The 25,493-nt window shown below is 32.4% G+C and overlaps 1 protein-coding gene across 1 annotated transcript in view; it reads right to left on the bottom strand.

The window, feature by feature from the left end:
- LOC123546718 (uncharacterized) overlaps window positions 1–19,825 on the bottom strand; it is a 102,004-nt gene extending 82,179 nt beyond the window's left edge. Inside the window, exon 1 of the mRNA XM_045333216.2 lies at window positions 18,565–19,825. Coding sequence (XP_045189151.2) covers window positions 18,565–19,483 — 919 coding nt within the window. The 5' untranslated portion in view covers window positions 19,484–19,825. The remainder of the gene's footprint in view (window positions 1–18,564) is intronic.
- Between the last annotated feature and the right edge of the window lie 5,668 nt (window positions 19,826–25,493).

Raw genomic sequence — 25,493 nt, 5'->3', positions numbered from 1 at the left:
GGAAAATTTCCCACTAGAAAAAATTTAGGGGAAAAAAGTCTACCCCAAAGTTGGTGTTTTAAAAAATTATTGCTTTAAATTAAAATATCTCAGGAAAAGTAGATCATAGAAAAATTTTAAACATATAAATTTAAAAAAGAACTATTTCTTTTAATTTTTTATACCACAAATTTTTATGGGGTTTTAATTTTATTTTAACAAAAAAATACTGCAAAAGCATTAGCACTTGCGGCAACAATAAAATATTATTTTTAATAAACATTTTATGGAAAAGCAACCTTTTTAATCTTTTTTGGTTTTTCCCTTTTGAATGCTCTTGGGATGCACCAAAATTCGAAAAAAGATTTTTTTTTGTGTTGGGGTTTTAAATTTCCCCAAGACACAATTTTATGCTTTATGCATTTGATGGTTTATCACCTTTGTTGTTTGGGGAAGGGCACCAAGGGGCCACTCCCGGGGTTTTTTTTCTGGCCGTCAGGGCCAAAGGGGAGTAGATCCCCTATTTTTCCGGGAAAACCACTGGACGGTTATTTCTTTTTGAAAGAATTCTTAAACCCGAAGCGGGTTTCAAAAAAACCGGGGTTGGGTTAAGTGAACCCAAAAATCAGTGAAAAAAAACTCCAAAAAGGGCGCGAGGCCAAAAAAAGGAAAAAAATTTTTCCCAAAATACGGGGCCCCTTCTTCACTAAAGATTTAAAAAATTTTTCCGGGGTTTTTGAAAATTGCTCTGGGCTTTTTAAAAAATTTAAAACTGATGTTCCGATTAATTTTTTTGCAATTAAAACAAGTTTTATTTGAAGGAAAATAAGTTTTTTTCAATATACAAATTGTACGTCGTTATGTTCTCATATCCGCAAAAAATTTGGGTATTCGTATTTTAAAGTGGAAAATTTATTTATTTGAATGAAAATTTAAATTTTCTCCAGAAAAAAAAAAATGTTTCTATTCAAAAATCAGGGTTTTTGTTTTATTTAAAAATTTCATTCCCCGAAAGTTAAAAAAATTTTAAGGGGTTGAAGCATTGAAAATTTTTTTTGCACAATTATGCCGGCAACGTAACCCAAAACAATTAAAGCCGTTAAATTTTAAAAATGAAAATTTTTTACGTAAAACTTGTTAAAATAAAAGTTAAAAATTTGCTCACCAAAGGGAAAATATAAAAAATTTTGATTTTCCCTTTAATTGGGTTTTTATGGGGACGCTTTTAAGGGACTGAGACAAAAAAAGGCGTTTTTAAAATATCTTGAGCTTTTAAAGCACTATAAATCTATCTTTTGACTTTTTTTTTTTTTTCATGTAAAGTTTAAACTGTAACCTTCATTTCAAATAAACATTTTGGGTAATATTTACAAAATACAGTAGTTGATTTTAATTCCCTTTGATGAAAAAATTCTTTTGAGCATTAAAAACCCCCCCTCCTTTATTTCTGGATTTTATACCATAAATAGTTTTATTGGGAAACCCGCCAAACCCCGTCCCAAATTTGGGCTTGAAATTTAACACCGTGGGGGGAAAAAATTTCTCATTTTTCCCCTATAAATCCAATCCAAGGAAAAGTTGTTGATTATGAGCTTTAAAATGTAAAATTTTAATTTTTAAATTTAAAGGGGTGTTCCCTGTTAAAAATTTTTTTTTAAAGGAGTTACTTTTTGAAAAAAATACATAGAAAGTTACACCTTTGCAAAAAATTCGGGAAATATTGTTATTAGGCTTTGCGGCCCAAAAAATTCACATGGACGTTTGACCCAAATTTTTGTGGGAAAAACATTTTTAAAAAAACCCTATGCAAACGTTGGAAGTAGGCAGAAAAAGCAAATTTTACCCTTAACCCAAAAGAAAAGACAAAAAAAAAATAGTCCCTATCTCTGCGATTAAAAATGCGTTTTTTATTCCCTTTAAAAAGTTTTAAATCCCTTTTATGAAGTTTACGTTTTCTATGCATTAAATTTTTGATGAAAGGGATATTTAAAAAAAATTAAAAAATACATTTATTTCATAAGGGTTGGGACATACAGTGGAAATGGCAGTTGATATTTAAAAAAAAATAAAATGATATCCCCTAATGAAACAGATTAGAAAGCCCGGAAGGGGAAAAAAGCACTTTTAAAAGGGTCGAAAATTGCACATTTTGGTCAACAATGTTAAAGGGGCCTTTTGGGGGAAAGGGTTTTTTTAAATAAAGTTTATTAAGAACAAAAAAAGCCAGATTTTCACAATTTTTTTTGTACTGCAGGTTTAATCATATACAAAATATCCAAAAACCCAATTTAATTTAAAAGGGTTTTTCATATTTTTCCGTATTTTTTTACTTTCTTTTGCCTGGAAACAAAAAACCATTTGAGCCGCCATGAGAAACCAAAAAATAGGGGGCTTTGATCCCCCGAGTCTGGTCCGGGGTCCTTTTCTGTTCGCTTTTAAAAATCTATTGTAATTTGAGAAAAATGTTTTGCGAAAAGCATGGAAACCTGACCAGAGGGCCCGGATGGACATGGTGGGGTTGGGGGTCCTGTGGTCCCCCAAAAACCTCATGTTGGGGTTTTTTCATGGGGGACGGGTCATATATGCTTCCCAAATTTCCAAAAAAAAGATTCTACTGATTTCAAAATTTAATTACCTCAACCCCAAAAATATTACGTTTCGGGAAAATTTTTGTTGTAAAACCCGAAACCCTATTTACATTTTTCCCATTTTAAATTTTTTTTGTTAGGGAAATTACCTTCTTTGAAATATTTATTAGCAATATGAGAAACTAGGGATCAAAATGTAGGGTCAAATTTTCCCAAATTAATTAATTTTCCCTTTTCAGAAAAAAGGGAAGTTGAAAGGATGAAAATTTTTTTTTCTAAATTGTAGAATGAACAAATTCTATTTTTAAAAAAAATTTTTTAAATTAAAAGTTTTAAATTATATCATTTCCCTTTTTAAAAGTTTGTTTTAAAATTTAAAATTTTTAAAAAAAAATTAACCCTTTATTTTCCCACGTTATTCCATTTGAAAAAACTTTCTGGGCATTCGAAATAAAGGGAAGGGTTGCATTAAGCCCTCTTTTTTTTGTAAATACATTCACATTTGATTTATTTCAGCCCCCAAACCCAGGAAAATTCTTGCAACATTTTTTTTTTTTAGTTTAATGCAGGCCAAAAATTTGGATCCCCTGGTCTCTGCTATTGGAGTGATAAACAAACAGACCCGTAGAAATAAATGCGTATGTATTTCCTATTACTTAAATCCCTAAAAAAACAATAAATATATTTATATCAAATTATAAAAAATGTATACAAAGATTATGTTGTTATTTATTGGAAAAGGAAATGTTAGTTTTAAAAACATTTTTTGTAATGTAAACGTTATTGTTTGTGATGGTTAAAATTCTTTTTTTTCCAAAAATTTCCCTTATACAAAATATATTCGCAAAATCATGCTTAATTTTTTTTCAAACACTTTTAAAAAACCTTCAAAATATTTCACGCCCAAGCAAAAAGCACAAGATTGCAAAAAACCCATAAAACACTTTAAAAAAAGCGGCATTTTTAAAATGCACCCTGTGCATATTTGCGTTTTTAAAGCCCCATTCCCAAAATTTTTCCATCAAATAAATGTTTATATATTTTTAAATTTGTTGTAAATTTGCACTTAAAAAAACCATTGAAATTTAAATGCAGGTGATGTTTCGTTATAAAACCCAATTTTTGGAGGGGAAAAAAACTTCCCTTTCACGACCGTATTTTTAAAAAAGGGGTGAGAATAAATCATTTTATCCCAAAAAAATTTGGTTTAAAAAAACTTACATTAAAATTTTTGTTGTAAAATTTCAAAAAGAAAAGTTTTTGGTCAAAAAATTTTTTCCCAAAGGGGAGAATTTTTCCGGGTGGGGGGAAATTAAAACGTGGTCGTTTGGAGATTTTCCCTTGGGAAAAGCATTTTTTTCTTTAATTTTGGTGATTTTTACTCGAAATTACATTGAATTTATCAATTTAAACTTTTTTGAACTTTTTTTTCCAAAAAAATTTTTTTAAATTTTTTCTCAAATTGTCAAGATGGGATCCCCTTTGTTTTATTAAAATATTTCATTTGTTTATTTAAAATTTTTAAAAAAAGCGCATTTTAAATTTCTCTCATTGGGTCAAAAAACCCGTGTGCCCTTTTCCCCGTGACTTTTCCTCATTTTATGGGAAGCCGGCCCAAACCCAAAATTTCCCTCGGGTTCGATTCTTGAAAATGGCGTTTGTTTTTTTATTTCTTGTTTAAATATGACCAAATCAAGCGCAGGAAAAGGGAAAAAAGTGAGTACCCTTTACTCAAAAAGTAAAAGGTTTTTTATAAAAGAAAGAACAGTTTTTTGGGCCCGAAAAAAGGGAGGGGGAAAAAATGTTTTGTTTAGAGAAAAAAGAGCATGGGGTTAAAAACGGCAAACAAGAGCCCTTTTTTTACAAAAAAAAACGGTGATTGTACCATCAAAGAAGTCGAAGTATTAAAGATTCCAAAGGGAAATTTTAAAGCTTTGGGTCTGTGGGGGCCTTAATTGACAAAAATGTTCCCAAAATTTTTTAAAACCTTTTTTAAAAAACCAAAAAATGCTAAGGGCGGCAAAATCCGCTTTGCCCCCGGGCCCCCAAAATCATTTTTTTTAAAGGGGTATACCCGGGGTTTCCCCCTTACGTTTTCAACACTTCCGTGGTTACAGGCCGTATTTTCTATAATTTCCCTCCGTTTTAAAAACATTTTGCGTATGGTTTTTCAATGCTTGTGATTAAAAAAAGAGAAAAAAAGTGGAAATTTTTCAGATCGCCCAACACCCACAAAAACGAAAATGTTGGGGGATCGGTTTTTTTGAGCCTTTCATGGAGGCAGGGGGAAATTTCATGCCACCCTCCCCCGCCTCTAGCCCCGGGGTTGGGGGCAGAAACCCCAACTTTACACGTGCTAAAAGTTTCAAAAAAGCAATTTGGGGGAAACCCAGATGTAAATTCCCAAAAGGCGGTGAACCCTGGAACCTTTTAAGAACCCCTTACATAAAAAGTTCAGTGAAAATTAAATTTATCATTTTCATCTTCTCCTTAAATCACTAGTGCTGGGCCCAAAAGTATTTGAACGGTTTATATCCCCTGTTTCCCCATTAAGTAAAACAATTTTTTTTAATTTAATTTTTGGGCCATACACCGTTTTGGTGGAATTTTCACCCCTTCATTGGGAAAATTCCCTCTGCATCGCCCGGTGAAAAAACTTTATCGGATGTTGCAAATTGATTTTTTTTTGGGGGGAAACCCCCAAAAAAAAAGGGGTTTAGACCCATAAATTCCGTTACCGAAAATTTTCCCAAAAAAATCCGGCCCAACCCTTTTTTCCCGAAAGACAGATTTAAACCGCCCGTTTAAAGGGTTTTTTCCCGTTTTTTCGGGCTAATCGACAGATTTTCTTTTTGGTGGTTTTTGAACCTTTTTTCTACAGTCGGTTGATATTTTCATTTCATTGTAAATCCCAAAAAGGTTAAAAAAAGCGTCTTTTTGTATTAAAATTTTGATTTTTAAATTTTGTTGATTTCCCTCGAGCACGACTAAGTTGAAAAAACGAAGGTGTTTCCCTTTTAAAAAAAATTCAAAAAAACCCCAGCGTGACCGAAACGCATTTAAAAATATGCCATTTAAAAAAAATAGTTAAAAAACGTTATCCCGAAAGATTTCTCAGTTTATCCCTTTAAACATTTTGCACTCGTCAGTAAAAAAAACGCAAATGTTGATCTGAATTTATTTTTTTAGTTGTATTGGTATAGATCTGGGATGCGTTTTTTTTACCTGCCCGATTCGAATGACAAGGGAGATCACTGTGGGATAGTAAGTTAAAAAATAAAAAAGCTTTTTTAAAATTTTAAAAAAAGATTTTTTTTCCCGAATTTCTTCCCTTTATTTTTTTTTTGCCCTTATTTTTGTTTCGCTTTTTTTAACGACTGATTATATTAGTTATTATTTAAACCCTTTTGCTTTACGTTTTAAAATCTCTGTAAGGGTGGTCAAAATATTTGTTTAAAATTTTCCCTTTTTTAAATTTAAATTTTAAAATGTAGTATATTAATTGCTACAGGCTCCACTGTTAAATTTGAAAGCTACACGGGTTTCGGTAAAAACCCGCTCCCCCGGTATTCAAATTCTTTTGGTTATGCAACCCATGATTTCAATAGGGAACAGTTAACGGCCAAATGCCCAAACCTTTAAACCCCCGCAAAACCACCCGGTATTTCATTATAGAATTTCATATACAATGACTCTATTTTTTTACAGACGTCACTGTTCATGTAAAGGGTTTTTTTGCTTTTTTGTGCAATTCAAGTTTAAAAAGGGAGGAAGGGGGCAGGGCTTTAAGGAAAATTTGGGCGTGATGCAAATACCCGTTTGGTTAAATTTCCTATTGGGCTCCCATTTTTTAAAGTAATAAAACCAAAATTAATACTTACAAAATTTAAAAAATTGAAATTTTCCTTTTCAAATACTGAAAACTTTTGTTTAGGGGTACTTTACTATGACTTTTAACCCAAAACCCTTAAACGTCCCCCCGGGTTATTTTTAATTGTTAACCCAAATTGAAAAATTTTTCAAAGAAAATTGTCTTTTTTATAAAAAGTTAATAAAAAAAGGTAAAAAACTACAGAGTTTTAAAATAGTTTTTGAAGCAAAAAAGAAACATTAAAAGTACATAACGAGAAATTCCCAGTCGGTTAAAAAACTCATCAGAGCTAATGTTTCTTGTAATTTTTTTGACTTTCCCGACTCCCTTTAAAAAATTTATTTAGTATATCAAATGTTGTTTTTTGCCCCATGTGGGGTTTCTAAAAATGTGTGCCCGATAAATGAAAACTGTTTGATTTTTTTTTTAAGCAAAATTGAATTTAAAACATTTAAGGGGCCTTTTGGGCTCCTCCCGGATTTTCTGTGTTTTGGGTTTTTTTTTTTATCTCAAAACTGCACGGGGAAATCGAAAAAAGCAGGATCTTGGGGGGAGTTTCCGTTTGGCGGACCCCCCTGACTTTTTAAATGTTGTTGAAACGGGTTGGGCGTTTTTACAAACATTTTTTAAAAAGGTAGTGGGTTTAAAGCCCAAAAACCCCTGAATTTAAAAAGAAGTTGGGTTGAAACTTTTTAAAGTTTTTGGTTTTTCAAAATTACTTTTAAAAAAGAAAAAGGGGGGAAAAATTCATTTGGGGCGTTTTAAATCGTGCATCGTTTCCCTTTTTTTTTTATTAGGCGGCTAAAAAGTAGTTTTATTTTGCGAAATTTTGGGAGAAATTGATACAACCCCTTTTTTCCCCAAGAATTTGAAAAGTTGGGGTAAATTTTTGGGTGGTTCCAATACTCGCCCCATAGCCTTGGGGATTGGGTTTTAAACACCCCTTGGGGTATGGTGTCTGCTTTTTAATTTTGTTTTTGACTGTTCCTGTGAACGCGGGTTTCCCTTAAACCCCAGATCCCCCTTTCCAAATTTAGTTTGTTTAGTTTGCCCTTGTTTTTTTCGTTTGGGGCCAAAAAACCCCCATTTTATCCCGGGGGGCCAATCGCCGCCTTTATGGAAATTTCACGCCTCAACACGTGTATCACGTGAAGGTTCCATGTTTATCACGTTTGATACCTTGCGGATGTTTTCTAAAAGGGGTTTTTTTACTTTTGCATGTTTTAAAAGTTTTAGCTCTGGTCAAGGCCCGGGGGGGGAGGGGTGGACGGTAGCATGCCCTTTCCTTTCCATCCCGAACAGGCTCAAAACAAAACCTAGCCTTTCAACATTTTCGTTTTTGTTGGGTTGAGCGGGCCTGTGGAGTTTCCATTTCTATTTTATTGTGTTTTAAGTGTTTTAAAATTTTTGGGGAAAAAAAAAAGATTTTTCTTTTTACTCCTTTTTTTTGAACACAAATTCATAGGAATTTCTTTTTAAAACATGTTTCTGCTTATAGACTGAGTTAAGCATAAGATTCTTTTTTTGTCAAAAAATTATTATTTTTATCTTTTTAAAAATTTTGTTTTTTATTTTTGGAAGTCGAAAAGAATGGCTGTTCTTTAAAAAGTAGCCTTATTTTTTTAAAACCCCTAACGTTTGTCAAGAAAACATTCACGCAAAACTTGTACAAAAGACTTGGAAACAAAATAAAGTTTGTATTGATTAGGTCCCAAAAAAGTGTATTATTTGTTGTTCCCCCGCTGCCCTTTTGGGATAATTTTTTCTTTTGTTTTCGAACCGCTTTAAAACTTTTCTTAAAGACCGACACGAGGGTAATTCCCAAAAAGGTTTTTAATGTGTAGCTTTTTAATTCTTAAACCCTTTTTAGAACGTTCTCCCTTTTATGCCCAAACCTGTAGGAAATTTTATTTTTTTGTTTAAAATTTTTCTATTTAAACCTCCCCAATTTAGCAAATGTACAAAAAAAAAAAAAAAAAAAAAAGCAAAATAAGGGGAGTTCAAAACTTTTTATGGGCTTCAATTATATAAAGGTTTTTTTTTGTTTACCTTTTAGTTTTTTACAAGAAAAAAAGGGAAAGATTATATTGGTTAAAAATATGTGACCCGCCCTTTAGGGGAAGTGCGACTCCCTAGCGATATTACTATAAAAAAGACTTTCCGTCTTAGGGGACCCCTTTCCGTTTAGCATATTTTGGATTTTTTAAAAAATTTTTTTTAAAAAAAATTTGGCTCATTTTTTTCCCAATTTAAAGGCCCCCCAAAAAGAGCCGGCATTAAATTCCTGTTTAATCGGTTTAAAACGTGCGTCACCTCTGTGGGGTTAAAACATCCGTTTTTCCCGGCAAAAAGGGCTTTTTGCTAGCCGTTCCCTTTTTATGCTCATTTTCTCCCAATCCCAAAAAAGTTTTCCCTTTTCAGGCCAAAAAAAATTCATCTGTTTATAAAAACGTTTTCTTGGAGGAAGTTGTACTCACTTTTTTCCTTAGCCTGCCCCTTGATGTGGTATATTTGATCAAGAAATAAAAAAACTTAGCCACTTTGAAAAAATCGAATCGACCCGGGAATTTTGGCCCTTTCCGTCTTGAAAAAAATTCCCTTTAAAAATCACGTGGTTTGGGCACAGATAAAGGTAATTTATTTTGCATTAAAATTTTAGGTTCGTTAAGATCATGCGTAGTCTGATTGATCCGGGAAAAACGCTTTTCCCGGGACTATCGGTTGATTATACGTTTTTTCTTTACTTCGTAAAAGATTTGATTTTATAGATTTGTGCAAAATTAAAAAATAAATGTTTTGCATGTGGTTTTGTAATACCCCCCTGGGGGAAACGACAGTTTTGAAAAATTTTTTTTAGTTAGTACAACGCTTACATAAAACAAATTAGAGTGTTTTCCCATGTTAAATTTTAAATTTAAAATTGTTTGTTTTTTTTTTTAAAATACAAGTAATCAATGAAAGAGTTTTAAAGGAAAAGATTTATTTCATTTTCTTATCAAAAAAAAAAAAAATAAATAAATAAAAAAATAAAATAGATAATTCATGTTAATGTAAATTTTATTACAAGTATTTATAGTGAGACATCATATTACAAATCAAATTATATACATATATATAACAATATTTATTAAGAGAGGATATATTCACACTACACGCGAAGATATACAACAATTTACTCTCAAATCCTGTTAAGTGTTTTAAAATAATTATAGCATAGCTTTAACAATAAGTGTTTTTGTTTCGCAATTTATATCCTAGACATTGAATAATTGGATTATTGAATTCATCAAGCATTGAGAGGCCACTGCAAATGGTATGTTAGCTTCCTTGGCCGAGTGGTTAATGCCACGGACTCTTGGCACCCCACTGAAGTGGGTTCGAGGTACAGAGGTCTTCATTTGAGGAAGAAACCTATCTGGCTTACGAAAGGTCGGTGGTTTTACCCAGTTGCCCGCTCATGCATAAAAAAATCATAACAGGGTTATCCGGGGGTTTTCCTCCACCATCAAACTTTTTAAGACAGAGTAATGCAATATGACCTAAATTGCTCCGTGTGGTTCTAATAAAAAGTAACATTTTTATTTTAAGATATGATTATTGGTCGTCAAATATTCACACGCATACATGTAAATGCACTTTTAATGTCAATATTTAAAACTATTATCTAAACAATATTTTGACAATACCCTATACTGCTATACGAAAACGATATTCCCCTCTGATACAGAAACTATATCAGCAAAATAAAACTGTCAGTTTTTATTTTTATGGTATACTGTTACCATAAACATATCTCAGCATTTACAACGATCTCAGGTTTCTGCTCCACCACAAATGAAATTCATGAATAAAATATCTATAAAATATCTGCGGATAACTAATGTCTTTTTTTTTCAACAATGCAATAAAACCTTGATATAATGAAAATAAGTTAGTGCGGACTTTAACATGAGCAGCCAACATCCTTCAGACAGGCATTAAAAAGTCAAAACACATTGAACTGAACTACCGGATGCAAATCAGTTCATCTGCAAAAATGACACAAATTTTCGTACGCACATAGAAATACGCATAATCAAAATTGCAATAAAAATACGTATGTTGCAAGATAACACGACAACACCATTAAAAAATCCAATAAAACGGCACGGATAAAAAACAACAGGATAGCCACCTGTGAAAGATAATAAATTAATGAACAGGAAACTATCTAACCTCATATTAACCAAGAATTATTTTCTATGTGACCATTAATTCCATCTAATGCTTCTTTAAAAGGACAAGGCGATACACCAAGAAAAATTATAGCAGACTCATTTGTTTTTACGTGAGAAGTGTGACACTCTGATCGTACTTCCTAGCACCGACTTCGATGGAATTCCTTTATCAAAGAAGCAATTGACTGATAGTTACAAAAGACCAAATCTATCATATTTTTGAGTGTGGTGAAATTTTTTACGGTCGGTATATGGCATATTAGTGACTGTTGTCGTGAAGGTAAGTGAAACCAATTCCTTTAGAAATATTACACACGGTTAAACAATATAATATTACACTTGATTTAACTGCATCTGTTCATTACAGGTAATAAAAATCAGTAACAACCCCCATGCTATCTTGCACCGGCTTAAACAGAGCTCTGTTTCATGATAAATGATGAATGTTGGCGATTCTACCAAGATGCTTGTCTGTGGTAACATAATGCATAGTTGGGCACATAGGGTCTTCCGCCACCTTCAAAGCTGGAAGTCGCCATATGACCTAAACTGTGCCGTCCGACCAAAAATTTCAAAGAGTCTTCGAGTTTCTACTGATTTGATATCATATGATAATACTGACAAAGTCACTGAAAAAGATCACATTATATCAATGATAACAAGAATAATAACTAGAAGACAAAATATAATGTTTCAGTTGGAAGTTTCTTCAATAAATTATTGCCGACAGCCAAGCTAGACTGTTATAGAAATAGCTTAATTCCAATATTACATTTAGACTGATGTTTTTCTAGGTAGCTATAGTTTTTGGATACCGATTTAATCTATTTTTATAGAATACCACAACGATACCATCTGACTGATGGCAACTAAAATACTTTTGAATCTATAAATAATTCCAAAATTAAAACAGGCGGATCGTTAATCTCCTTTTTAAAATATTTGCAGCTGCTACGTGCAAACACTATTTTCAAACAGATAAACGAACAAATAGTAATGTTTTATCAGTGGAAGTTCCGAGACTCTTTGAAATGTATGGTCGGATTAACAAAGCAAACTAACAGTTACTCTGTTGCTTTTGTGTGTGTGTGTGGGTGTGGGTGGTGGTGGGGGGGGGGGGGATGGGGTTAACGTCACACCGACACAATTTAGGTCATATGACGACTTTGAGGTTGCGGAAGACCCCAGGTGCCCCTCTGTGCATTATTTCATCACAGGCGGGCCTTTGGGTAAAATCAACGACATTCCAATGGCTTCCTCACATGAAGAATTTAACGCCGTTCCGTGTGAGGCTCGAACTCGTATAGATGAGGGGCTATCGATTCACAGTCGGCGACCTTAAATCCTCATCAAATATTTTAAGCTTTACAAATTATATGAATATAATGTGTATGCGAAGCTATAAGCATAATTGAATGTCGTGCAGTAACAGTCAATTATAAAAAAAGCATCTAGTAGTTCTAGTGGTAGTACCCACTTTTAACTGTTTTTATTCACATCTTTTACAATATTATTATGTTTGCAGGAGATATTTCAACACAGACCTATGTACATTTTTACATGGATGATATTAGATATGCTTTACATTTTTACATAAATGATTTTAGATATGCTTTATATTTTATATGCTTTACATTTTTACATAAATGATTTTAGATATGCTTTACATTTTTACGTGAATGATTTAAGGTATGCTTTACAATTGGCGTTTTCAACATAACTTCTTCTCGGCGATATATGACCATTTTGTGTCGATTCGCCGTAAAATCCAACTCACTCACTCACTTATACTGTGTTTATTATACATGTTTTACGTAGCAATGTCTAAACCTAATACATAATATCATTAGCATACATAAACTAGAATTTTCATGGGTTTATATAAACTATATGTAGCACTTGTATGAAATTTGATTTTTGTTTACCTTTAACATGAACCATTCATTTCAAAATATTTCATACTATACTACACGTTTTCAATTTAATATAAAATTCATGATGTCTTAATATTGCTTCCTTAGATAACCTCAGGTTAATAACATAGCTGAAATAGAGAAATGCATTTAAATATTAACAAAACTAGAACTCAATTTACATTGGTTTAACTGTTTAAGGTTTTTATTATACCGTTTCAGTACAGCATTTTGACATGATATCTGGCCAATGGGCATTATTGTCTTCTTTACAATGCCGGAAAATTCACCTTTTATCTTTATATGCATGAAAACGTTTCAGTAAATAAGACTAAAGTTTGCTTGTAACGATATGCAAGTTCGATTTTGAAGTAACAGAAGTAAACCCCGTAGAATGCGAATTCAAATGTTGTTTAAATATAGATTTCTTTATTGTTCTTTTTCAATTTTGCATTGCGTTTGACACATTTATAAGAAATAAACTTGGATACAAATTTATAAGTAGTAAAATTGTAACAATGTTAAAATCCACAAAGTTAACGAAAAAAAAAATGTTATTTTGTGTTATGGTGCATACGAATTGTCTGATTTGTAAAATAAATTCGATAAAAACAACGTGGCCCACTCTCGACCATACATTTTATAAATGATATTACAATTAATGTAAACATGTCATTTGCGAACTAATTACAATATTCTCTTCGCTGCAATCTAAAGACAAGTCTTCATAAAACAAACGTCCGTGTGAATTCTCCTGTGTTTGTTATTCCAAACGTTCCAATAGTTTTATTTACAGTTGAGATAAATATTTCATTTTACCTAGCCCCGAACTATCAAAATAAAAAAATAACTTCAAGGTAGTAGCAGAATGGTCTTCACCCGTTTATTTTTTTCTGTAGAATATAAGAAAACGTCATTCAACGTGCCTGTTATATTTGAGTTTTAGTTTAACACTGGCACAATTATATCATATGTCAACTTTCCAGCATTTGGTGGTAGAGGAAGATCCCAGGTTCCCCTTTGTGTTTTATGTCAGGCACGATGGGTCACTTGGATAGGTCCATTGATCTTCCATAAGCCAGTCTGATGGCCTCCACACATGATAGCACGCAATACCCATAGAGAGTTTTTGAACGTACAGCGAAAACGCGGAAGTGACTTGAAGCCAGCAGCCTTAACCACTTTGCCATGGAGGTCCCTTTTTTTATAAGTTTGCACTGTTATCTACTAAATATTGATTTTGTTAGTAATGGATCTATCATTTACTTTTATTTTGAAGTTAACTATAATTACCGAAATATCTACTCTTTTGAAGCGTTCAATATTTTCTTACCAAATAGGATCTGAAAGCTAAAAGATATCACCAAGCCTCAAAAGAAGAAAACAATAAACCTCTTGTTTTATTTGGGCTTAGGAGTAAGAAAGAGAGATATATCTTGACAAATATTGCTGAATGATGTATGAATGTATGTATGAATATATAAGGTTTATTTGATTCAACTTGATTAAAAGAACAGTAATAACATCTCATATTTAAAAGTTGATATATTGTAGATTTGTACTGATTATATGCATTGACAGACACATTTGGATATTTGTACATATGCATTAAAAGCAAAAGCGAATTTTTTAGTCTAAAGTTATTTATCTGATTACATTTGCCCTAAATGTGTATCATCCCAACGTTTTTACAGATCTAATTAAAATATCGAGCAACGCACATTCACATTAATCTCTGGCGGCTATAAATCATTGTATTTTATTTCAACATGTCGCCATTTCAATCTTTCTTATTACTAAAAACATTTAGTGCCCTAAACACATATTACTTTCAAAGGAATAGTTATCAAAAATAATCTCTAGTCTGAAAAGAATGCTTTGTTATTGGGCATACAACATGTCAATTAGTGTAATGTTACCTAATATGCAGTCTAAAAGCGTGCTATACCTAAAATGCGATTTTGCAGTACTCATTTTATGTTATACGCTCAATTTTCTGTTTGTTATATGCTTACAAATGCATGTAAGACCGACACTATTTATAGGTTATTAGCTTTGTATCGGGAAATATTGATTATATTGCGCGACTTTAGGAGCGCAATATTCTTAGCTTGAAGAACGAGTGCATATTTCCCGATGCAAAGATAATAACCTTTTTATTACATACGTATCTACGTATAAATATTATGTAAATATCATAAATATGTTCAATAGCCTGAATAGGATTGATAATACTGAACTAAAATGAAAAAAAAATTGTGCAAGAACAAACACTGAATTACGTCACGCACCCAATATGAAATTCAGACGTCAGTATATGGAAAAATATTGACGTTTCCGGTACCAGTGTAACTTAACGGGGAATAGAAACGAGTATGTAATAAGAGAACATACGGAATTATGTAGGATGTCGTCCTGCGTTATTCATGCGCTAAAGATAACCATATAAACTATCGAGCAGTGGTATAGAATATTGAGTCATTTTGTTTAAAAACAATTTTTGCCAATAGAAGACTTACTCAACACGCATTCAAGATTTACGGCAATTAGACAATGATTTCGCTATACCAAATATATTTTTATAACTTTTCGGCGCAATGTCGATATTTTGTTTAATGTAATCGGAAAATCACTTCAGATTAAAACACGAAAAATGTAAACAATCGATATGCGTAAATGATTTGACAACTGCAGAATTATATGTTTCGATTGACAAGGAAAAATTAGTTAGCCTAGCTTAAACTATGATTGAGATTTTCTGCAGTTACTGTGTACATGCAACAAGAACATTTTACGAGTTTCATAAAGACGACCCACAAAGTGAAATACATATGTATATAGGGAAATATTTCTCTGTTAAGTGTCAGAAATTTCATCAATTAGAAAAAAAATCTCTTTTGAACCGTGAAACTTTACAATCATTTTGGTACATTTCAGTGATTTACCATTAAGCAGGATACAACTTTTTCAATAAAACTTCATTATTCTTCTGATATGCATATTTATGAATAGCAAATCATACCATTAATCGCAAAAGACATGTCAGCTAGAAAAAAACAAACAACATGTGTTAAAAAGATGCTATGGAAGAGGTATTTCTGTATGTCTTAGAAGGAATATTATGTTTTATTACGAAAACACGCAGACAAAAGTTCTTTTTGACTTATCATTTAATCTTCTTTCTCTTTGGCCACACCAAATTAATTACCTTTTCGACGGATTTATAGTAAAAATGGAGGGAATTAAATAGTTTAAGTTTTTGAAGAGTGAGTGAAAAATACAAAAATAATAAAAAGTTACATTCCTTAATGTGATGACCTGATAAAATACGGTTACCATTGTATTACATAAGCAACAATTAGAATGTATCTCCTTTTTACTCATGATAACAATACTAAATACTTGATTTAATTAGAAAATGCCATACATAAAGAAGCTTGTTTTGTTCGGCAGTAAGTCCAAAAATATGTTAATATATCTTAAACTGAATACAAAATATATCACTATTCAGGTATCCAAGCTTTTTGAATTTTTAAGATATATTTTATCAACCTTACTTTATCATTATAGGAATTATGGTCTCAAGATAAGCATATGAAACACTGACTGTTTTTGTCAAAAATTTATAATATGTAAACGAACATGCAACCTTAAAGTTCATATATCATTAAACTAGTGTAGGGTTCTAACATCAAATGAAGTAATTAACATTAAAAAGATGCTTTAGAACATAAAACATAGAACGCAACCAAACGAAATGAAATTAAATTCCAGCTGATTGATTCTGTCTCTGAGAGGCAATGAAATGTGCAATGCCAGTCAAACCGAAAATTGGCACAGGCTCAAGCTGAAATGTATTTTTCAGATACATTGGTTAGACTCAGTGACCCCAAAGAGCCAGAAAAATAAACGAAACCGTGTCCAGATACGTCGAGATGTTTTGCAACCGACAGAGGATACCTAAAGACTTCTTATGTGATAATTAATGACATATTTGAAAAGATAAGAATATGAGAATTGCAATTCTATCACCCCGTCCTATCCACACCCAGGGGCCTCCGTGGCAGAGTGGTTAATGTCGCTGACTTCAAATCACTTGCCCCTCATCGATGTGGGCTCGAGTATCACTCGGGGCGTTGAATTTTTCATGTGAGGAAGCCATCCAGCTGGCTTACGGAAGGTCGGTGGTTCTACCCAGTTGCCCGCTCGTGATGAAATAATGAAATTTTTTGCTTTTTCTATCAATTTTGGTGCGGGGAATCCAACGAAAGGAACATCATCTTTAACCCTTACCCTGCTATATTTCTGTAATGGACTGGTCCATCTTCCGATTTGGGCAGTACCATTTATCATTTGAAGGGGTGTTTAATAAAAATTTACTGACTGAATAGCGAACAGTGCAGACCATGATCAGACTGCACGGATGTGCAGGCTGATCTTGGTCTGCACTGGTCGCAAAGGCAGAATCACTTGCCGCCAGCAAGCTAAGAGTTAAGCGGTCTTATGTATAAAAGCAAACCCTCTACAATATTAACCAATATTTGAGAGACAGTAATCTAAACATTTACAATATTATCTCTTTATGATATTATCTGTTATTTAGTTTTTAACAATTTCATCATTTAATCACAATACCGTCTCATTTACTTCCGCTTGACACGCTTATTAACATTCAAAATAGACCGGTATTACAGTGAAAACTCGATTACTATAAATAAATCATACACTTTTGCTGGGTATTGAATCTCAAATTCTCTTTTTGTTGAATTTTAATATCTCATCATATGTAAGGTAACATAATATTACGGATACGCAGTCGATATTAAACTATTAAAGTGTTTGTACTTTTTGTACATTTTCTTACGTTTTAGAGGGTATGTTTCATATATTTATATACTTCGATAACGGCTGAAATTACCTAACGTTGTGTTAAGCCAGACGCATGGGAAGTCACCCTAAAGTCGAAGACCCAACATGAATTATTATAGCCAAGTTCAAAGATCGCAGTATCCAAAAAGCAAAACCCTACAACAGTGTTTGTATGATTGTGTTGACTACAGGAAATAAAACAGACAAGAAGAAGAAGCAAGAGGAAGACAAAAACGTACAGAAATACATCAGGACACCGCCTTTGAACAGTCAGTGATATAATCATTGATGGTAAGCTTAGTCCTATCAGTTACGCGCATACCCTCAAGGTTAATATCCACCGTGTTAAAAAATTACTATATGGTGGAAATAAAAGAAATTTCCTATGAATCCCTTACACACGTTACACTCACAGAATGGATGTAATGTTAAACACAATATGACGCTGTAAAATGTATAAATACACGGATGTACACAATACCTTTGCAAAAAGCAAAGCAAAAAAAAAGAGACAACATTAAAGGCCCAACAAAACCAGAAGATCAAAGCAACAATAGATGTCTATCATGAAGTGGTCCACCTTTACCTTCAGACACAAAGAGGAAACTACAACTTTCAACTGTCATATACTCTTAATTAAATTATTTTGCTTAAACCTACTGCAAATTATTCATGAAACTGAGTCTCATGAATTCTTTGAATACTTTTCCCTTAAAAGTCTGATTTTGATACCCTTTTCGCAGAGGTGTTTTCAAATTATTATCAAATAACAAATTCGACGGTAAAATTCATATAAATATTAGTTAGCGCTATCTCTGTTGGGGGAGATTTCTTTTCTTAATGCGATGATTGCATTCATGGAAGTCTGATTAACTTAGAAATATATATCTCGTAAGATGTTATGCTTGGTACTTCTCATCTAGTTTACGGTAATTTAAAATGCTCAAACTGAAATCGTTTAGTCATTATTCTGCTGAAGAGGAGCTGATTATCATCAGCCACAAAACAGGCATTTTGTCAGTTTTATTGTGGAACATAATTATGGCAATAGTAAAATTAGCAGTTAGGCAGTTAACTTCAATGAACTAGAAAAAGAAAGCAATGTTTGCAAAGGGAAAATAACCTACCTGTGTAGCATTCCATAAGTTCTTCATTCCGGATCTTTAAAGTCCGCCTTGCTTTTTTATATTTCACATGTAATTCCGTATGATTCTTCTGTAATTCCTCTAATTTTGTTTGTGTTTCTTTCAGCATATGTTTAACTGTTTCTAATTCTTCCTTTAGCGTTGCTTCCGATCGCACAACATCATATAACTGATTTTCAATACTTACCAATTTAGTTTCAGTTGTATTTAATGTCTCGGTAGCGTACTCCAACCGTTCTGTTTTGTCTTTTAGTTTGTTTTTAAGAATTCTGTTCTCACGTTCTAGAACCGCAGATTTTGTTTCTAGACTAACTAGTTTCGAATTCGATTCAAATGATTGTTTTTGTGCAGCTTTTAACAAATCTGTTGTTTCATTCAGCTTATTTCTGGCTTCTAATAAATCTGCTGTCCTTTGACTTAGCGATGTCCGTAAAGTATTGAATTGGTTTTGTAGTTGAAGAAGTAGGATATTTCCAGACCCGTCTTTATTTGGTGACCTTGAATCAATGGTGTTAATACGTCGGGAAGTAGTAGAAACATGCAACTGATTTGTAGAGTACTGAACTGGTGCCGGCGAAATAGCATTTCTCAACACTTTTTGTATCGAATTTTCAAGTTCTTTGATTCTGTTTTCATGATCGGATTTCACAACGTCAAAATCTTCTTGCATTTTATTCATTTTTTCATCAGCCGGCATTCGGAACTCTTCAGGCTTAGGGTATAAGTCTTCCAAACTTTTCGTGGGCGGCGAACATGTGCCCCCCTGATTAAGGTTGATATTATACGTACATTTACCATTTTCCAACTGACACTGAGCCTTAGAAGAGGCCGATTTGCCAACAATTAAGACACAAACTACAAAATGCAGCGCGTATGTCCCTAATGGTGTAGCACGTGACATATTATAATGCAATGACCTAATCCATTCACGTTGGAAAAAGGTAATATTCCTTGTTTTGAAAATACATATCACAGCTCCACACTGATTGGAATTTAAAATGTTCTATTCATTACACTTTTTAATTTATTTATTTATCCTGGCGTTAAATTCCGTCATGCATTGCAGTGTTACAAAAGCATTTGTTCCAGCGATATATTTCACGTACAATATTTATCGCCAACATCTACTGACTGTAGAGTATGAATAAAAATAGTCGTTTTTATCACTTACATTTAATGTAAGGTAATATATCTAACAACACGCCTCGGTGATTAGTTTTAAAAATGACTTCTGTTATGAAATGCAGACTGACAGTGAAGAATTTTTTGGTCATGCAAGCATGCATAATGTAAGATGGTGATCAAATTATCAAGCTTTTTTGTCGATTTAAAGTATGCTTTAATGTTGGTAATATCCGTATGCATACATAGAAATATACGATACTGTATCTTACTGATTTACATATCTTCCTTTATTGTATATAGTTTTGATTTCGTTCATTTTTTTATTTTTAAATATTTAACACTAAACGTTAAACGTTATAATAAATGTTAATAGTCTGTATCATACACATAAATGAATGTCGGTATTTAGCTAAAATGGGAAAGACTTTAATGTCTGGTCCGTACGTGTTAAAACAGCTAAATAAGGTACAAAGAAATTGAAAAATAAGGACAGTGCATGTTAAACCAAAGTAGCATGCATTACTGTATTTACTAGCGTAAATTTGTTGTCTATCTAATAACAGTGATTTTTTTCTGTACATTTACTAACTCTAAAATGATCTGCATAATTAACACTGAAAATAATCACAAGTTGTGTGAATGTATACAATAAAAAATGAAACTGTTATTTGCATTCAAAGAGAATGTCTCATATATTTACTATGTTACCTGATATTGTTAGACGAACAAATTTGTATAATTGTTGGCGTTTTGTTGGTTGAATCGTGCACAGTCTGTGCTTTCACTTCTACCTTTAAAGTTTGCTATTACAAATGTTTATTTTCAATTACCGGTAAGGTTTTTATTGCATATTGCCACTAAATTTCAAATTAGAAAAAACTTTCACAAATGTAAGTAATTTGCATATGCTAAAGTAGAAGTGATTCAGTATGCGGAATATTTAAAAAGCGGTAAAATATTTGTGCAACATAGCAGCTTCTTATCAGTGTACTTTTAATAAAATCGATTAACGATTTTTTTTTATATTTCATTGTTCTTACTTTTTGTTTTAAAAGTTTTCAACATTTTGATGTCCATCTGAAAGTATAAACACTATAAGACAAATGCATTAAATTTAACTAATTATGTTTATTGAAACCAAGTGCCATTTAACCTACCTTCTGGAAGTAAATATATTACGTTGCTGGTGTGGAAAGAAAAAGGAAGGTCTTCATTGGAACCTAATAATTTTTCAAGACTTCCATAAATGGATACAGCGTCTGAAGCAAATTTTTCAAACCAATGTTTTTTTAAAAAAGCAAAACAAACAAATATACAATAGGGGCTTTACGGGCACATATATGTAAATATCATTTAAACATACATTGTGAATACATTGAAAGTATGACAGAGCAGTTAGAATTGAAGTTGTGTATACCTTTTTACACAGGTTATACTTCACATCTTTTACAATGTTTAAACTTTGTTAAATTTGTTAAGTCTGCCTCAGTCGAATAAAGTTATACATCATTCGCATTGTTCTGTAAAAATATCTATATAATCTTTCGTTATAAAAAACATAAACTCAAATTTCTGTTAATAAAAATCGAAATTAGCTACTACACAATACTGTACCATGTAATCAGATGTAAATAACATCGCAATTAACAAAGATACTAAGAGCTTAAAACATCCGAAAAAAATAAACAAATTATAATTTTGTCAAATATTAAAAGTTAAAGAAGGCAAAGTCATGAATATTTTCTTCAAGTTGATGATAATTTATTTCGTATATCAGTAGTGCCTGGGTAGGGCGTAACAAGTTCTGTTTATTGGTGTTAAGAACATATACCACCCGTAAGTTTTCGTACAGTGATAAGAAAATGTTAGAACAAATGCGTTTTTGTAAGCTTACGAGTAGTGGTTTTAGGCACTTCCCTGGATCATATAAATCGTATCCTGACATACACATCAGCTAAAGGAGAAACTTCTGATATTTTCGAGAAATAATTGTTTTTCTGTAAATCACAAAAGAAGATGTACCGGTACAATATCTCTTATTGAACGTAGTAGAAACCAGCAGGAAAGACCAAGTTCGATGCAGTGGTGGCAATGTAAAATTACTAAGCAACCATATTTTTATGCAGCAGCTGTGGAGTAAAAACAATAAAAAATGATGTTACTTTTTTAATACAGCATGTTACTTTAGAAAAACATAATGTACACTTCATGTGTGACATATTTACTAATGTAAGCTAGTAGCTTCCTATAAATGTCGTAACAGTCTTAAATTAATTGCCTGACGACGAATTTAACGTGCGATGAGGATAACACATATTATTTTAAAAATCCCATTGCTTTTTATGTAACAGATACGCAGATAATACAGTAGCTGAACGTCATATACGTTATGTCTTACTTTTCCTGCGCCCTGGTGAAATCGTTCTGCAGACGTTTAGCATCTTCGAATTTTTTCAATATATTACAACACTTGACAAACATGTTTCCGGTACGTTCTACCGTGCTGTTGGAAACAATGATGCTTATAAACGACATTACGTTATTGAAGCAAGTTGTAAACGTTCGTTGTTATAAACAGACTGAAGTTCGAACAGTTGGCCTTTTTCTTGACATTAAAAAGAATCTATTGTTTCTATAAATGATTCCCCTTCACTCCTTGTTCTCCAGTTTTAACGCTATGACTCAGTTGCAACATGTTTAATTATCTTTGTAGACATGTTTTCACAACACTACGGTGTAATAAATCTTTAATTTCAATTGTTCCATTTTAAATGCAAAATGTGCGTGACAATATAATTATAGTAATGTTTCGTGCCCGTAATATTAAATACAAAACAATCCAACTGTATATACACTGCAAATGCATGCCTCGGATACATATTGCGGAAAGATTGTTTTCTGGTGCTGTACTCTAAGAAACGATAAGAATTTAACCAGTGCCTACATTTTGTTCTCATAACAAACACATTTAAGAAGTACCCAAATCAATATATATATATCTTACAGTGTAAAGTTCGTAACTTGGCGATTTTTTTCTTGACCCCGCTTGCTGTGTATGTATGTAATAAATATATTTATATATTGTGTTTATTTCAACATATTCAGCAATGAAGATTATACTTTGGAGGAAGAACTTTTGATAAACAGAACAAAATAAAACACGTAGTTATCCATTTAAGGAACAAGTCCGAAAAACTCTTATTCCACACACACACGCACGCACACATACACCAGTATTATATTAGGTCTGTATATATCATTCGCACATAAATAAATGTGAAGTACATAATATTGAACTTTTAGTACATACATAACCATACATTTGTATTATATAACAAGAGCTGTCAGAGGACAGCAACGATCGACTATTCAACAGCCTTGACGATTGAATGAATACAAAAGTCGGAAAAAGAGCATAATATTGTAAAGATGGGAAAAGGTGTTATGGAACCTTCGCAGTGCTTATCAGCTCATGACAGTGAACAAGTGTGTGAAGTTTCAATCCTTTCAAATTAGTGGGTACTGAAATACCAGCTTACATACAAAACTTAACCAAAAACTGCTAAGTTGAAAAAGGGGCATAATTTTGAAAAAATGCAAAGTAGAGTTATGGGACCTACACAGTGCATGTCAGATTATGACACTAAACAAGTATGTGAAATTTCAATCCATTCCCATTAATGGGTACTGAGATACCAGCTTACATACAAAACCTTAACAAGAATTTCCAAGTCGAAAAAGGGGCATACTTTTGTAAAACAGCAAACTAGAGTTAATGAACCTATGCAGTGTAGGTCAGTTTATGACAGTGAATAAGTGTGTGAAGTTTCAATCCATTCCCACAAGTGATTACTGAGATACCAGCTTACATACAAAACCTTAACCAAGAATTTCTAGTTCGAAAAAGGGGCATAATTTTGTAAAAAAGCAAAATAGAGTATGGAATCCGTGCGGTTTAGGTCAGTTTATCACAGTGAATAAGTGTGTGAAGTTTCAATCCATTCCCACAAGTGGTTACTGAGATACCAGCTTACATAAAAAACTTTACCAAATCGGGACGCGGACGCCGACGCCGACGCTGACGCATGAGTGAGTTCAATAGCTGTACTATTCTTTGAATAATCGAGCTAAAAACCACACAAACCAGTCTAAAAACCTAATACTTGAATTGCTTTTTACTTGATGAACAGATTACAAAAAAGTGAGAAAGTAACGAGAAACGTAATCATGTAAATTCGTTACGGCATGAAATAGAAATATCTTGCGCAAAAATGGCAATATGCACAAACAGTAGAGGGAACAAGTAAAAAAGGTCTAAATCAATTTAACTGTTTTGTACTTAGCTAAATAATCAAATCACCTACATGTCATATGCCTGTGATAATTATCTTTCAGTTGTAAAATATTTAAATATCTTGAAAATTGACAACAAAAAATAGCAAAACCTAAATATTGATAAATCTTATTTTTGTGCAATCTTTTGTCTAGGTCCTTTCCTATCTGTCTTGTGAAATTGTTTATTGGTATGAGCAGAACTCGTAATGTTAATGTGAACTACATTTGCATGTGGATACAAATTAGAAGTTGTTTAGAATATATAAAAGATATAATACTTTACTGAAAAAATAAATCAATATTTAGTCGTTACGTCCAGTTTGCTTCATATTACATGAGCACGTACACATAGAATTAAAGTACGAATGGAATTTGTGCAGATTGGACTGAAAATGGTCTTAATTTCTAATGTTGTAATCAGAAATATATGCTGAAGGTAAACATGAAGTAAATTTTAATTGGTTGTTCAAATGATTTATAAATGAACTTTTATCTCTATTGCATTGTTACGCCTACCAAACATATTTTAATCAAACAGAAGCATGCATTTCAACATGGCATTGCCGCTGTTTTAACTGCAAATATCTAATGGACTCCCAAGTGCTCTTTAAATTTATATGAAAAAAAAATCGATGTAATGGTACTTCTTGTTACTAGGAATTACATTAAAAGACATTAAGCTACTTGAAAACATTACATTTTGCGCACACTGTGTACTTAATTCTTTAAAACAATGATTCCTAAAGTTTGAAATGTATGTACTTTTAGCATATATTGCGAACGTCATCTAGAAAGTAAGCATGAAAGATATTTACTTAACAAAAACATGACGAAGAGATATATAAGTACAAAACAATGAATTTCTGAATTTCTCTCTGTCTTACATTCTACATAGTTTTCTTGAAAGTAGCAAATGGTGTTCATAGAAGCCTTGAACTCACTATAAAACCAACGCGTTATAGCAATGCTTAACATCATTAACTCTAAAACACACCCACCATTATCTTAATTCAGTCAGCTACCTGGAAGTAATGGTACCCGTGGTTTTGCATATAATTAAAATGTACTTGTTGGATTTTTGAGGCAACCCGTCTACAATATTTTTCCGTACAGCATCTTTTTGTTGTGGGCCTACTTTGCGATGCATGGCTCTATGGCTGTGTTTGTGGTGTTCTGTGCTTCCGAGAAATCTACCCTTACCTTTTATCTTTTAATTAATGTAACTTCGCGTGGCAAGCTATACTTAAACTTACCATATAGTCGGTTTGATGAGAACAACAGTGTGAACAAGTGAATGAAGTATTGCCATGCAATACAAAGTCCCCTACTGGAAGGCACCTAATTTTCTCTACTGCAGTATAACATAATGAAGTGATATCTGTCAATGATGTATAAACAATGTTGTACTATATATACAATATGTAATAACAAAACACTTGGATTAAAATTTA

The sequence above is a fragment of the Mercenaria mercenaria genome, chromosome 9, assembly GCF_021730395.1.
Source record: "Mercenaria mercenaria strain notata chromosome 9, MADL_Memer_1, whole genome shotgun sequence".
In the NCBI taxonomy this organism is placed as follows: Eukaryota; Metazoa; Mollusca; class Bivalvia; order Venerida; family Veneridae; genus Mercenaria; species Mercenaria mercenaria.
This window is presented reverse-complemented; position numbering and strand designations above follow the sequence as displayed.